The sequence below is a fragment of the Misgurnus anguillicaudatus genome, chromosome 14 (assembly GCF_027580225.2).
Source record: "Misgurnus anguillicaudatus chromosome 14, ASM2758022v2, whole genome shotgun sequence".
NCBI classification, from domain to species: Eukaryota; Metazoa; Chordata; class Actinopteri; order Cypriniformes; family Cobitidae; genus Misgurnus; species Misgurnus anguillicaudatus.
In genome coordinates this window covers 21,526,804-21,544,055 of record NC_073350.2, presented here as the reverse complement: position 1 = coordinate 21,544,055, position 17,252 = coordinate 21,526,804, and the positions used below count along the sequence as shown (strand labels likewise).

The 17,252-nt window shown below is 38.2% G+C and overlaps 1 protein-coding gene across 2 annotated transcripts in view; it reads left to right on the top strand.

The window, feature by feature from the left end:
* The first annotated feature begins 881 nt into the window (after positions 1-881).
* plekhg5a (pleckstrin homology domain containing, family G (with RhoGef domain) member 5a) overlaps positions 882-17,252 on the top strand; it is a 59,707-nt gene continuing 43,336 nt past the window's right edge. Inside the window, exon 1 of one of the 2 annotated variants that reach the window (XM_055184022.2) lies at positions 882-1,458. In XM_055184022.2, coding sequence (XP_055039997.2) covers positions 1,404-1,458 — 55 coding nt within the window. In that variant the 5' untranslated portion in view covers positions 882-1,403. Of the gene's footprint in view, positions 1,459-13,396; positions 13,527-17,252 lie in introns of those variants that run through there. The other variant, XM_055184020.2, reaches the window with a different exon arrangement.

Sequence of the window (17,252 nt, the reverse complement as noted above, 5' to 3'; positions counted from 1 at the left end):
AAGGAGAGGGAGAGAAGAGCGGCTGTGCTTGTATGCTTCCAACGTTATTTAAAAAAAAAAATGGCAGTGTACAGACTAAGCACTTCTGAAGGCTGGCAGTCAATGATGAGAGGCTTTAAAATTGAAAACACATTTAACAGCTGATCTTGATGTTTGCAAAGTTTACCAGACAAAGAGCCTTTGCTAGGAAGCCAAAATCGGCTGTGTTTAATGTTTAAAAATGCAAATGGAAAATTGAAAATTCCCACAATCAAGCCATTGTTTTCATACCAGACTAATGATATTTTCAATCCCCTAAATCTAACTGTCACACAAACATTGACATTATTAGATTTAAGTATACATCATTTAGGCGATTTATGAGCCCATTTGCTTGAAAATGTCATTTGGCATGTTTCAGTATATTTCTAAGGACATTTTTTTAACATCACGATTACAGCCAAGCCTGTATACACACAAACACCTCACAGGTCATACAAAGGACATGTGTTAAGCAACAACAAGCCACACTTGCTATTAAGGCTCCTTTGCAAACATTTGGTTCCCCAAAGACACAATTCTTACTTACTTGTTGTTTTTGAACCTTTAAACTTACTGACTGAGTATATTACAGGTTATTTATGAAACCATACAGCCTGACAAAGAACCACAAAAGTTATCTGTGGTAAAATCAGAGTAACAGTTGTATCTAAACCATTATACTTTGACAAAGGACTATGTCAAATGAGAAATGAGGGACTGTGAATTGATGTCATTCTCCTTTGTTAGTTATTGAATTAAGAGTAACTTTTAACCTAGTTTTAAAAATGATTCAGATTGCTGTATAAGAAAGGAGTAAAGATGAGGGGGGTAGGGGTTTTACGGGGCGCATGCGCGTTTAGCATTAGCAGCATAACCAGCCGGTATATGAGCGTCGAGTTTTCACATGGCTACAAAGCCGTGTGTGCTTTAAAGACGCGATGTTGACTTTGAAACGGGATATGCAATGCTCATCCAATGAGTTTCAGTAAACCTCGAGGCCTGAAAAAGACAAAAAATTGCGTCAGCGCCACAGTCAACAGGTCTTTTTGTGTCTTCTCATCGCACGCAAGGTGAAGCGCATTGGAAGTCACTCAAGCATATGAGATTTTAAAGAGACGCGTTCACCTGGATTGCTGTGGTGTACAATGTAGAGAACCGCACTCATGTGCACTGTCCATACAATTTACATGTAAGTTAAAGCAAACTTAGTTAAATTTGAATAGTTTGTTGGCGCGTGGCCAGCTGCTGCGCGCGTCAGCTTCTGTCTGCTGTAACTTACTGCTGCTGGTATTCAGAGGACGGTATGCTCGTATCCTTCGTCACTGAGACAACACGTGAATCAATTGAATCGGGAAATTTAGCCATATGGTTAACAACACACAATGCATCGATACGGATCGCCACCGAAGAGTTGGCTTGGTCTCCGTTTGCGACTGGGTAAGTGTAATTTTGACTCGTTATCAAGGCTACATAAAATTAGAAACAAAGTGAATGTGAGTTTTACCTGTGTTTTGTGGACTACGTTAACTTATTGGTGTTGTTGACAGATATTTTAACTGAAAGGGTCTTAAATTGGTTATCGAGGAATATTAGTAATTAGTAACCTTTATGTTATACTTTATCCCTGTTTTATATAATAGCCTAACTTATATAACTACTTTATATACTAGTTGATGTCACTGTATAACAAGTAGCTTGTTACTGCAATTCCCTTTACAATATGAATGGTTAGATTTGTTAAATAGTGAGTGACTACTTAAAAATTTGTATTAATCCTTGCACTGTATTTAAAAAGTTGATTTAATATGTGCATAACCAAAACAATAATAAACATGAAACATCTCTGCTGCTGTATAACCAGGTAAGGTAACCTACAGTACAGCTACAGCTTTTCTGGGTCACAGGTGTAATCATTCGCTGCATCCCAAACCGCTTACTTCCATACTATATAGTATGTAAAAAGCACTACTTTGCCTACTATGTAGTATGGATGTAGGCGGTTTGGGACGCAGGGTATGTGTATGGATTTCAGTGGGCCTGTTTGACTCCAGAATAGTATACACTTAGACCGGCTTAATAGTTTGATACTTGAAACTATGTCAGGATTATGTGTCACATGATTGTTTCCTTTTTTGGGTGTTTAAATCCCGATTTCCTGGCACTTGGTCTTGGATTTTCTCATCCCTTTAATTAGGCTTAGGATAGCAATTGTGACAAAAGTTGTGTTTATGTTGCTACAGGTTAAGGTGTAGCTTTGTGCTTTACTTCTGCATTACCTACCATACACTTTTAATAATAAAGGTGCGTAAAGGTTCTTCAGAGCAATGCCATAGAAGAAGAACCATTTTTGGTTCCTCAAAGAGCCAGTCAGTCATAGACCCATTTCTTTCATACATTTTTAGAAGATATTCACGACGAAAACCTCCCTGGAAAAAGAAAGGTTGTTTGGATGTTAAAAGTTATTTATAGAACCATACAGAATAAACAAAAATAGTTCTTCTATGGCATTTTTGACCCACCTTTATTTTTAAGAGTGAAAGGAAGTGTGATTCACCCTGTATCAACAGTCAACAGCTCTGTATCAACAGCTGTAAGGGGAGATTACATTTAGTTTGGAAAAAAGGCTGGAAAATATGTTGATGTATTGATGCAGTGATGCGTAATAGTTCGAAAACTCTGAAGTGAAGTCAGCAGGGGAGAATGCAGGAGGTTTAGTGGAGAACTCAAAACATTACTAGTCAGAAGACCAGCTGAAGTAGTTCACCAAAATGTGAAAGCTTTCTCATGACAGATATATATGACTTCCTTTCTTCAGCCGAACACAGAGAAGTGAAGCTTTTAAAATGTTGTCATGTTATTTTTCTATGTTGGATCGACACTGTGAAGCTCCAAAAAACACATTCATCCATCAGTGAAGTAATCCAAATGACTACTGTGAGTTAACCCTTTAACTGGCACAGCAATTGAGTATTTCTGGGCCAAACTCACGCCTCCTTTTCTCTACAAGTTTTTTCCCAACGGGGGTATAAAAGCACGCCTGCCCGTCAAGTAAGAGCGAAAATGCGCATTAGCATTGCTTTCGTCGAGTAGAAGTCACCGGTATTACTGCACAGCACGCGACAACTTTGTTTTATCAAGATGGTTTGACAAAAGAAGTGTGTTTTGGATGTAAGGAGAAGATTTTTAGAATTTACCTTATTTAGCAGCAGGGTGGTTGTCGCGAAATTAGACTTACGAGGTGCCATGAAACATTTTTAAAAAAGGAAATGCTATCAAAATAAGAAGCATACAGTTACAAACATCTCTTCACGTACTATTTTGCACATGATTTCAAATGACATCATACAAACCAATTTTGTTGTTTTTTTTCCACATTTAAGGGGGAAAATTTTGTTACTGAATGCGTCCTTGACTGGATTTGGGTTCTTTGACATGGAAATATTTATAATTAAAAAATCTAAAAAATAAAAAGCTTCAGTGCATGTTATACTATAAACATTTACAGTAAAAAAACATGTGGTATTTGGTGATCATTGCGTAAATGTAGAGACAATAATAAGGAATATTAATGTGTCCAAGACCAATTTTATCATCCTCCGCAACAATTTTCAATCATTGTTTAAGCCCTCAAGGAATTAACATTTTCAAAAAAAAAATTGTTGGAAGGTACATAATTGACTGTGACACTCAAGATGGCTACCAGGTAGCAGTTCTTATTTTTTCTCTCCAGATAAAAGTTAAAATTTTGTTTGCCATAGTACCTAGACAAATTTTTAGTTCTCATTACCGAAAGATGAGTTTGTAAATGCATATAATGTAATATCATGTTGCGGTAATGATTTTTTTTGGATGATGATAATCTAAAAAATGTAAATAATTCTATAGGAAATATTTTTAAATCCTCTAAAATTAATGGTTATAGTAAGTTCAGACCTAAGTCTTATATATGCAAAAAAAAAAAAAAATTGGCTTCAAGGGCTTTTTAAAAAAAATGCTGGACACCTTCTAAGTCTGGATTTCGTGAGAATCACCCAGCAACGTAATTGCGAATGGGTTTATGTTTGTTCCCTGGCTGCATTTCGGAGAGGATTGCTTTACAAACAAGGGAGTCGCAACCACAGACGTAAGTAAATCAAAATCCCACGTGTTTTGTTTGCAATCGACGCATACGTGCATGTAATGTAAACAACACGAACAACAGCAAACATTTTCCGCCTCAGTTGGCATTGTACTGCACTTACAACATTTACACCTTTTAAACAGGCAAAGGCGTGGTAATCAAAGGGGCGGGGCGTATGCGTCATGATGAAAATTAAAATATTTTAATAAAATAAATAAATAAAATGTTTATTTTTAAAACACTCAAATAAAACGTAATTTTGAAGAAACTATGACAAAAAATGAACACATACTAAATTAAATGTTTTTACATCTAACGGGAATAGCGAAAAGTGAAAGTGAAACTAAAGGGTTAATAAACACAAACAAAAGCAGATGTTGTAGAACGTCTGCCGAACGATGATAGATAGCGTAAAAATGGTAAAAACTGATTATTTCCCACTATTAATTACATTATCTTAAAGGAGTGTAACTACTGTAGCATGTAAATAATGCACATAAATAAAGTGAGCAAGAGCGCTCAACAGTTATATCTAATCAACAGGCACGTGAAACCTAGCTAGCAGGTTGCTCAAACAACAAAATCACCAGCTAACTTACTTTAAAAAAGAACTATAGACTAATACAATAATAGGCTTAAATAAACCCCAAAACATAAGTCCACTTACAGTTCTCACGGACACCCGTTTTATCATCTGGCTACCCAGACATATCTCTTATCCAGACTTATCTCATTTCGACCGTGTGGTGCGCGTGCATGCTCGCGGTGTGAAACGCGTGTGCGCTATTGTCCGAGATGTTTTATCTACTGGTTAGTTATCCTCCAGACAGTGACACCCCATTCAGACAGCCAACGACAAGCAGTAGCAGAGCAACGCGATCTCATTCATTTCAATGGAAACTGGGCGACTTCCGGCGACACGAGCGAACGTGATTGTTGGCGACAGAAAGTAGGCGCGATTAGCAACGGAGTCGTGCGACAAAAGTTGAGAAAAGTTTAACTTTATGCAAATTAGCAGCGAGTTTCACAAGCGACTACCAATGGGAGTGAAGTAAGTGGAGCACTGATTTGTTGTTTACAACATGGGGTAACATCACACTACTACGCAACCAGAAGTGGGAACGCCCACAAGCGACATCAACCACCAGCGGCAGGCGATGAGCAGCGATAACATCGCTGGCTGTCTGAATGCGGCTTGACGGTCCGACCACGTCTTTCTCATTTCGGCCGTGTGGCGCGCGTCCCCGCTCGCGGTGTGATGCGCGTACACGCTATTCTCAGAGATGCACTTGACTGCCTTTTGTGCAGCTATGTATTTTTTTATTTTTTTGACGGCCTAGTAAAGGCGGTAGGGTTTCCAAGCTTAGGCGGGCCGCCTTAACTGAAATATGCTGCGGGAAACCCTGGACTAAACCATTTTTCAAAAGTAAGTTTTGAGCAGTGCAGAGTAGCGCTTGTTGTTTCTACGATCACAAACGCAGACATTTTTTGTTTTAGTAATGTTACCTTACCAATCTGTTACGTTCTGCTCAAGCCGCACTGTTAAAGTTCATCTTTCAGCTTGGTCATCTGCATTTTCCAGATCAGATTAGGCTTGTATTCATAAGGTAGTAAAGAAGACTATTTAACTCCTGATAGTATTGCATTGGGAGCTAATCTTTAATATACAGTAAGAAGTGTCACATTTCCAGTTGACATCAGAGGTATTCAGGCAGGGCTGGGCGATTTGTCCCCCTAAAAAAATCTGTGATTTTTTTTTATAAAAAACTCGATTTACGATTTGATTCGACCCCCCCCCCCCCCCCGCCCCCATTTATAACAAAATAATTGCAAACTGTACACACATTTAAAAAATATATACTTATTATATTTAATTAAATTGCTTATATTCATAAGGTAGTAAAGAAGACTATTTAACTCCTGATAGTATTGCATTGGGAGCTAATCTTTAATATACAGTAAGAAGTGTCACATTTCCAGTTGACATCAGAGGTATTCAGGTAGGACTGGGCGATTGTCCCCCTAAAAAAATCTGTGATTTTTTTATAAAAAACTTGATTTACGATTTGATTCGATTTTTCCCCCCGCCCCCATTTATAACAAAATAATTGCAAACTGTACACACATTTAAAAAATATATACTTATTATATTTAATTAAATTGCTTATATTCATAAGGTAGTAAAGAAGACTATTTAACTCCTGATAGTATTGCATTGGGAGCTAATCTTTAATATACAGTAAGAAGTGTCACATTTCCAGTTGACATCAGAGGTATTCAGGTAGGACTGGGCGATTGTCCCCCTAAAAAAATCTGTGATTTTTTTATAAAAAACTTGATTTACGATTTGATTCGATTTTTCCCCCCGCCCCCATTTATAACAAAATAATTGCAAACTGTACACATATTTAAAATATATATACTTATATTATATTTAATTAAATTGCATCAACATGAAATTTACGCAAATCCAAACAATCTCGGGAGAGGGGAGGGGCAGAGGGCTGCCCTGCAGGGAGCGTCCTACCGAAACCCTGAAGGAAGATTTGGCGAATGCAAAATGTATGTACTGTTCTATACTGCAGAGGGGGAGAATTTTTTTTTTAAAAATATGAATCAATTTGACCTACCAACTCGATTTTAAAATCAAATCGATTTTTTCCCAGCCCTATATTCAGGCCAATCACAACATACACGTTAGCTGACCAATCGGAGGGAACTGCGGTTTTCAAAAAGATGAGCTTTGTACAAAATCAACGTGTTACAGTGAGTCAGGGAACATGAGCAACAATAATGTACGTTATGTGGAAAATGTGTTTTTTGTGAACCATAAACCACCTAAACACATTGTATTACACCAAATACACAAAATAACAATGTTTTAGCAATGTTTTGAGCTTATTTAGCAATCCATACATGTTTTCATAGTAACATAGTCAACAAAGAGGTATTGCGGCACACTTAAAATTTGATTATTTCTTGTGACTAGTTGTCACTAGTTGACGCAAGAAGCATTGAGATTTGACACTGTTTGAGATTTATTTTGAAACGAAATTCCCCAGCTAACCACCTTTTACCAAAGAAACTCTTTTTTTGCTGAATAATTGACCACAAGGTCATTGTTTCATAAAAACCTAAACATTAAAAGTTATAAAATTCCAGTCTGTGAGGTCCAGGGTGCTGGTTATTAAATCCTCACTCCAGACAAAAAAATGGGGCTTTTATGGAGCTCGCAGTTTATCAGTGGAGCTATTGAGTGGTATTTTACCACAGTGTCAAATATAGTCAAGTCTTTTGAATTTATGATAAAGAGTACCAGAGACTGTTTACTTGATTTTAAATAGAATCCGGTGCAAGGAACTATCTGGACTGTTTGAGAACTGTCACTTGCCTGACTAATTTGCCATCTAGTCTCCAACCCAAAGGCCATTACTGGTTTTAAGACTGGCCTGCTCGCTGTGTGCATGACTGTGCTAATGCTAGTGTTTTAATCAACGATAAACAAAATGTCAGAAGAATCACAGATCAGAGGATTAGTTTAGGTCTTATAATCGACTTTACTTGCTGTCAAGCCACAGCGTTCTTTCATGTGTGGCCAACATGCTGGTGGTGACATGTGCTTTTCATGCTGTTTATCATGAGCTGAAGATAACATGGTCAGCTATTGCCAGATGCGATGTTGCAAACAACGTTTGGATTTTGGTATGTTTGATCATTTGTATTGTGTGTGTGATATTGTATCCATAGTACAGTTCTATAAACATAAAATTAATATATTGAACTAGTGTTTTAAACAAAATCTGAATCTCTTATATATTAGAATCTAAGCAAGCTTTGCATGTCGCCAATTTAAAGCAGATACTTCAGAATACAGAGAATAAAAAGCAGTTTTCCATCTTTATTATTATTCCATTTTCAGTTCATTTTAGGTCCACTCCAAGTTCTCCATTTCATGTTTTCCGCTTGCTCCATGCCCACTGGTGATCGAAGTGATCCAGGCAAAACTGCAAAACCGCTTGCATACTGTGGTTTTAAACATCACTTACACTGACAAGTGGACGGTGCAACTTCACTGTAACTTCCCAGTGCTGGTATTGTAAATACTCTTGGCAAGCTATTTGGCATACTGAAGAAAACTTAACAAATTACCCTATCACTATGCAATTGTATTTTATTATTATTAATAGAGATGCTCCAATCAGCATTTTTGGGGCCGATTACCGATCACCAAGATCATGATCTGCCGATTGCGGATCACAGAATGGCAGTGGAATGGGAATCTTTTATCTATAATCTAGCAGAGTTTGCACCATTTGTAGAAATGAAACTAACTATAAATTGGGTATATTTTTGTATTAAAGGAATATTCCATTTTCTTAAAAGAAAAATCCAGATAATTTACTCACCACCATGTCATCCAAAATGTTGATGTCTTTCTTTGTTCAGTCGAGAAGAAATTATGTTTTTTGAGGAAAACATTGCAGGATTTTTCTCATTTTAATGGACTTTAATAGACACCAACAATTAACACTTAACTCAACACGTAATAGTTTTTTTCAAGGAGTTTCAAAGGACTATAAACAATCCCAAACGAGGCATAAGGGTCTTATCTAGCGAAACGATTGTCATTTTTGACAATAAAAATAACAAATATACACTTAAAGCACAACTTCTCGTCTAGATCCGGTCGTGATGCGCCAGCGTGACCCCAAGCAATACGTCATGACGTCAAGAGGTCACAGAAGATGAACGCGAAACTCCGCCCCAGTGTTTACAAGTGTGTTGAAAGAGGACCGTTCCTACGTTGTTGTATGTCAACTGATACTAATTAATGTCTTTGTGTCAGTTTATTGTTTACAAGGGTCCGCAAATGTGAGTTTTATATATGTAACACGTGACCTCCCTACGTCACTACGCATTTACGTTATAGGTCGCGCTGGACCGGATCTGGACGAGAAGTTATAAGTGTATATTTGTTATTTTTCTTGTCAAAAATGACAATCGTTTTGCTAGATAAGACCCTTATGCCTCGTTTGGGATTGTTTATAGTCCTTTGAAACTCCGTTGAAAAAAACTGTATTAAGTATTAATTGTTGGTGTCTATTAAAGTCTATTAAAATGAGAAAAATCCTGCAATGTTTTCCTCAAAAAACATAATTTCTTCTCGACTGAACAAAGAAAGACATCAACATTTTGGATGACATGGTGGTGAGTAAATTATCTGGATTTTTCTTTTAAGAAAATGAAATATTCCTTTAATAGAGAATCAAATAAATAAGCACAACAAATATTTCTTTTTGCAAAGAGAAATGTAATATGCCTTTAAAAAGGTTTATGTCTGTTAAAAGTAATTAATTAAAATAAAACACTTCAGTCTTTACTGTATGAATTAAATATACACGCATTCTTATGAAGTACAACAGTTCTTCACTGATGAGCAGAGAGTAATTTTATTGAGAGATGAGTTAGGTTACTGTAGCTTTAAGACGTGGGAGAGATCGTTCTCTTCACGTGCACTGATGACCCGCTGCTGTGTATGCGTGCGGCGGGTGTCCGCAAACAAGAGCAGCTGTGAGGAAAAATGGAAGTTTAAACCTTCAAAACTAAAACGAATGCAAGTAATAAACTTTTGGCATGAGGATGCAATTGTCCGCGATAGATATGTGTTGTATATGCTGTTTGATAGGGATGTGAAGACGCATTGCGCTGAGGGCCGGAGCGCATCCTCATAGAAAATACGCATATCTCTGTAAAGACAGAGAGAGAAATCCAAATCGGCACGTCACACATGAGCAAGGGGTTACAAAATGCTCGCACTGTGTAAAATGGTCTCTAATTGCAGCCACATCAGGAACGTTATGATGACAAAAGTAAACGGAAAGATTGCCTCATGAGATCGGCAAATTTAGCGAGTGCCGATCGCGTCATTTAATGCCGTTATCGGCCGATTGCAATCGGCGGACGATCGATCGGAGCATCCCTAATTATTAATATAATATATTTGCATTTTATGTGATCCTGTCTGTCTTTAGACCAAGTCTAAAGTTTCATAATCTAAAATCCCTTTCACATGCATCGTAAAAAATGCAGCATTTTTTGTCAAATAAACTTAAAAAACAAAATATTTGTATGTTACTTTAACTTAAAAAATTAAGTTAAACAATTTTTTACTTGTTTTTATAAGTTATGTCAATTTATCACAGGTCTAAACTTAAAATAGTAGGTTGAATTGACTTGCAAAACCCAGTTCTTTTAACAGCGTTCCCACGGGTCCTTTAAATCCTTGAAAGTGTGTGAATTTGGGGGGGGAATTCAAGTTTTTGAAAACATACATACATGCATAGATACACAGGTCATTAAGTGCTGAAAGTTTTCTGGAAAAAAATCCATATTATTCCCTGTGCAGTGTAGGATAATATCATAAAAATTCTAAGCTTTTAAAGCACACATGCTTTAAATAGTTGTATGTTCTGTATGCAAATGTTGATTCATACCAAAATGCTTTTTTGCATACTTGTGTTTAAAAAACGCCTCGGGTTAGGTATGTAATTGTTGTTCCCTGAGAAGGGAACGAGACGCTGCGTTTCCCTTGCCATACTTACTGCGTCCCTCTAACGCCATATTTCGCAATATTTCAGATAGCGATATACTTCCTGGTTCCCGCATCACCCTGTCCTTGTCTTTAAGCCTCACCATTGGTTGAATTTGATATACACATTCAGAGCACTTACCCCTGGAGGCGTCCCCAAACTGTCACTGCAGTGACGCAGCACCAGTTTCCTCGAAAGGGAACTGTAACAATGTATCTGAAAAGGTAACATGATGTAACTCCCACTTGAATTTGAGGGTATTGGACCTGGAAAGTACTTGAAAGGTCCTTCAATTTGAAGTTAACTAAGGTGTGGGAACCCTGTTTTAACTGCATGCTGCATTTTTTTACAGTGTGGATTGTTGATCCCAGAAAATTGCCATAAAATTGGAAAGAGTGCCTTTTGTTTAAACACAAACATGACCTAGTAACACTGCCATAACGTTCCTGATATGCGCCCTGTGTGAACAAAATGCAGGAACAATGACGTAAGCCTGTACCACAGTGACAAAATGTAACAACAGCTTAATCATTAAGCTTTTTGAACGGGGACGTTAAACTAGGTATGGGCGATATGCCCTAAAATCCATTTTGCGATATACATTGCAGCCTCTTGCGATAGCAATTTGTATTGCAGTATGATGCTTTTAATAGACTCGTTTCAGAACACATTATAAAGACCCTTAGAAAATGTGTTTAAGTCCATAATGTCAATTTTGCCCGTGAAGCAGCAGTTAACTTACGTGCGATCTACCGGCATTGCCTTTGCAATTGACTGGTCAATCGCAATCGACGTATTGGACACCCCTGTCCTACAGAGTATATTTTTCTGCTGCTTGTTGGACGGCTTAAATCCAAACCAAGTCCAAATAATAGATGTTGCACCAGTCTTTTTCACGAGCTCCTCTGTTTCACTGACGCTTTCAGCCATGTTTATTCAAAATGACAAATATGATTATGCGTTGCAGCCGGCAGCAGCTCGTAGCTCTAAATTTCACGGGTTGATAGCGTCATCGACGTGCAATAGAATTAAAATCTCTATCGTATGCAAATTTTGTATTGTTTATATTGCATATTGTTTATATTGCCCATCCCTACGTTAAACCCAGATCAACGTTTGCGACAAAAAAAATCAGTTACAGAAACCGAAATCGCAGATAATAGCAAACGCAAAGGAATGGTTCACCCAAAAATGATAAATCTAGTCATCATTTACCCTTAAACATAAACATTCTTTAAAATATCTTCCTTAGTGTTCATCAGAACAAAGATATTTCTTCAGGTTTGGAACAACATGAGAGTGTGTAAAAATGATGACAGAATTTTAATTTTTGGATGAACTATCCCTTTAAGATGCTTTGGAAAAATTCTACAAAATGCATGATTACAGTTACATTAAACATCACGTGTCTTAACAGGATCTTTACGGGATGTATGTGATTAACGCACACACAGATGCCAGAAAGTCACTGGCAGTGTGAATAACCCAAAATGAAACGATTCCAGGACAAATCCCGGGACACATTATCAAAGTTTTTTCCGAAATCTGTGTAATGTGGCATAATCATGAGATTAGGAGCATCAAAGTTTGATTGATTCACATTGATTTCAGTCTGTCACATGGCTTTACTTAGTCAATATTAAGTTGATCATATAGAGTCGAACGAGTGACCTGATATTTTGTTTTGAACCATTTTTATCTGTTAACATACAGTACAAATAAAACATCACGAAAATATCTCAACTATAAATTTTGATCATAATGTAATAACGGTAGATGAAAAGGACTGTAAATATTAAAGACATTCGTACACCAATTTGCAATGTAAGGAGATGAAAAGAGCTTTGTTGCTTGTACATGTCCCAGCAAAAGATTAAGCTGACTGAGAATGCAGCGTATTGGCTTGACTGCCACTGGAAGGCTGCTCATTAAAACCAACCCTGCACGTCACGCTGGTCCAAATCACTACCATATGCCTGGAAAAGGTTGGATCCCGATAGCTAAGACTCTCCCATGCTACTCTCTAATTTGTCAAAGCAAAATTAGAAATTTTGGGGGTCTGTAGGAACTTGTGAGCACATGTAGCTCTTCTTTTAATCTATCGTAACCCTTTCTCACTTTGTGGACAAATGTTAAGAATTTCATCTTGTCTCTCTGTCACTGAATGTGGCTTTATCATCTCCAAACCATCATCATCTGCTTTATTGCCCTATATATCATACAGTAGCGTTAAGATGTACAGATTGTGGGATGTAAGTAGGTGGACATCTGAAAAGGGTGCATTGTATCTCTTGCCATTCTGAAAAGTCACAGGTCCAAGTCTCCCTCACATCCCAGCATGCACTTCACATGTGCATGAATGCATTGCTTGTCTGTCGTGCTGTGTGGGTCAAGCCCCCTCCTTTCCCCCTTCGCATACTGGCTCAGAAAGTCCAAAGCTCTCTGTCTGGAAACTTTTGGGAAACCAGTATTCTGGAAACCTTTCTCCACTAGAGAACTCACTCGAGTTTTAATATACTTGAAGTTTTGAAACATGAAGAGAAGTAAAGGTTTTATGCGTTAATTTGACTTTTTGGTTTTAAATATCCATGATTTTGCTCTTTTCTGTATGTTAAGAATTTAAATCTAAATGCGGCGTTAAAAATAATCGATTGCGTTCGGATTGTGTGGCACGATGTTCTATTGGCGACGGCATGGCTCTTATGAACTGGAAACTCTGACATGCACACAGAATGAACTGGGGGTGGAGAAGTACACCTGGACCTCCCTCATGGACATTACCCAGAAGTCCTGTGGTAAGAGATTTTAACAGACACTGGTAAATGATGATGTGCTATGCTGTTATGTTGCTAAGTTATAAAAGATTGTGCAGTATTTGTACAGAGTTAGAGGTGGATGGGCTCAATTCGCATAGATATTTATGCCGTATTTCTCGTGACATGTTTCTTCTTGCAGCAAGTTTAATTTTTATTGAATGACTGATACAATATCAGATCTCAGAATTTCTCTCCGAGGGACAAAGGATCAGATTCCAGCCTTGTTTTTCTTTGTACTGTTTCGCTCAAGAGGCACTGCGCTGTACTGGTAAAGTCGAGTATGCGTGTTTGTGGATCAGAGTAAAAATCGGGGACTGGCCGGGCAACGCTGTCTCATATCACTTCACAGAGGATTGGAAGTTTAGGAAAATTTAAGAATGACATCACAAGGTTCCTTGAACAACACAAGCTCGTTCTTTGTGTCATACGTTATTACGCCGCAATTTTACGTCACTGCACATTTGCGGCGTTGTCCTAGTTTTAGTTATCATGTCCTTTTGAGCGGAATTCAACGTATAAACCAACCCTCTAAAAACCGATTCGATATTTAATCAGGTTGGGTCTTTTATTCCGATTGAGGTGTTTACATGGTGTTTTCATTCAGATTGAACATTTAAACTGATAACAATTGTCCATGTAAATGCAGCTACTGGCAGTAGGTGTAGGTATGTGATCTTGACACCTGCATGCGATAAAAAATACAAGAACATCAATGTTTTCTGTTCAGCCTTTTTAAAGCTCACGTAACGCATGCTGTTTCTGCATTTCTGATATTAATGTAGAGTACCTATAGAGTAGTTTTACATCCTTTATATCTCAGAATAGTCTTTAGTTTAATCAGATTTATAAAAGAAAGATTAGCTTTACTGAATCTTTCCAATAACGTACGAAAAAATGAAGGAAGAGGAGTTATACCGCGGTAGGAGCGAGTACGAGTCATACCACACTATACAACACTGTTTAACTTATGATTCACTACATGTTTGTGTCATATATAATATGCACGCGCCTATTTCCAACATAAGACAGAAGTCTTACTTGCCGCATGCAAATCATGACCCGGGTGGGAAAATCCAGCGCATCAAACACACACGCATAGCTTCACTGCTACCTCGGATAATAAACTATATCCATTGTTTTCATAAGGCTGGCTTTCTTCTCCTTACATCCAAAAACACACTTCTTCTTTCGTGCCATTGTTGAGTTTTGAAAGTAAACAAAGCTGTGTCGCGTAATGTGATGTTTGCAAGTTCTAGCGTCACCTGCTGATTGACGGGTGGGCGGGGTTTTCCGGGGGAAGTGATCATATAAAGAAGTGATGCGTATAGAAACCCCAGAAATGTCAGATGGACCTGTAATCGAAAAAACTTTCCGAAACTTGTACGAACTCTGTCGAAGTCCATTTGGCACAGAAATACTCTGTAAGGGCTCAGTCACACCAAAAGCGTTTATGGCAGTTGCAGGCGCCTTTTTTGAATGATATTCTATGGGCAGGGCGCGTTTGCGCGCTGTTTATGCGCGCCGAGCGCCTTGCGGTTTTCTGCCGCCTGCCGCGCACGCGTTTTTGAAGGAGCGCTGAGAGCGGAGAAAGCGCCTGACGTCATTCGCGTCTTCCATTGTCCAATCGAATGAGGGGAGAGGCGGGCCTTACGTTGTGGTGAGGGAAGTTACAGTTGCTTTTGAAGAACCGGACTCCACTCGCTCACTCTCTCCTGCGTGTTTGTGCACCTCTCACCCTCAAACAAGGTCAGAGCAAGCGTCCTCTTTTTAAAGTTTCTGCTAATATGACAGTTAACAGCAAAAGAGCGCTCACGCTTCAATATTTGATTGACAAGACAGCTGACTCGGTGGTTGCTTAGCAATATGAAAAGCCGCGCCGCACTGCTCTTTTTTTAAAAAAGGCAGTGCGTCGCGCCTTGCGTTTGCAAGCGTTTAAAGCGCTTTTGGTGTGACTGCGCCCTAACACACCCAAATGCTTTTTTGACACTTTGCCTACGTTTAGCATGAGGAAACAACTCTATAAGTCTTAATAAGTCAGAATGCTTGAAATACCATTGAACCACCCCTTTAATGTTAACCGAAGAGTAAGAAAATGTGAAAAATGATCTGAATAAAGACAATCTGACAGGTAAGAAGGTGGGAGTGGGAAGTAAAACATTCTCACATAAAAAATCTATAGTAAATGACATAGTATTTACTATAGTAAACTGTAGTAATATTTTGCGACAACCGTTACCGTATTTTCTGGACTATAAGTTGCACTTTTTCATAGTTTGGCTGGTTCTGCGACGTCTAGTCAGGTGCGACTTATGTCAAAATAATTCAATATGAACCAAGAGAAACCATTACCGTCTACAGCCGCGAGAGTCCGCTCTATGCTGCTCCTGTATTTATGTAATTCAATAGATTCAGTGATGTGGAATGACTTCGGGACTTGAACTTGATTTGGCTTGTTGTGTTAATTTAGCCTATTCAGCCTCCCAGGTATGTTTGACATGCTATTGTTTTCGGTAAATAAATGGTAATTTTGCGTTAACGTATGACGGACACCTATTCAGCCTGTTGTTTTGTGTGCCATTGTTTAGTTTAATAACTTGCCTTTTTAGATTAAATGTCTGTTCTTGGGCTTGGATTTCGTGAAATAATTTTCTAAATAAATGCAACGTATAGTCCAGTGCGACTCGTATATGTTTTTTGCTTCAAAACGCATTTTTGACTGATGCGACTTATACTACGGAGCAATTTATAATCCAGAAAAAACGGTTAAAGTCAATGAGCCTGAATGCACTATAGGAACATAATGGCGGCCTACACAGCTTAAAATTAGTATTATGTTGCATTTTTTTAAGTAATGAAAATATTTAGCAACTGATTTTAGTAGTAGAAGGCAAATATAAAGTATTAAATCATACAAGCCTTCATAGTCAAGGTACCCTTTAAGCCAGTGGTGACCAACCCTGTTCCTGGAGATCTGCTGTCCTGCAGAGATCGGCTCCAACCCCAATCAAACACACCTGAACCTGGCAATCAAGCATTTCAGGGCTACCTAAAAATTAGAGTCAGGTGTGTTGAAACTAAAATATGCAGGAGGGCAGATCTCCAGGAACAGGGTTGGTAACCACTGGCTTAAAGAGTACCTTGACTATGACTTTCTAAATGTCTACCTCACCCTTTGTTTACCTAGCTAATCTCAATTAAGTCTGGGTCACAGCAGGATTAGCCATGTAATGTTTTGACATTCTCAGACCTTCCAAATGTTATATTCGCATCCATGGTAATAGCTTAGTGTTCTTTCAGTAGAGTCAAAGGAAATGAGAATTACATCAAATATTTCCGAGCTATCCTACTACAAGACAGTAGGTGTGCTAAATATTCGGCTCCTCAGGAACTTCTGCAAGCGGCTAGGTAAACAGATGGGCATGAAAAACAGATCCTGGCATTCTGCAAATTCCTACATAGAGGATTTCTTTGGTGTTGCCCTGTGCCTCTCTGACTAAAGAAGGAGAATTTGGAAAAGAGATGGAGGCAAGTATGGAGATGGAATGTGTGCAGTCGAGTTTCAGGTTGTGTTGATGCTTTGCTATTAAGCTGTTGGAATGTGTCATCTATCAGAAAAGTGCAATGGTGCTACTCTACCTTTTCGTTTTTGGACATGCACTGTCATAAAGATATGGTGTTCTTTGAAATACCTTGTAAATAATGCAG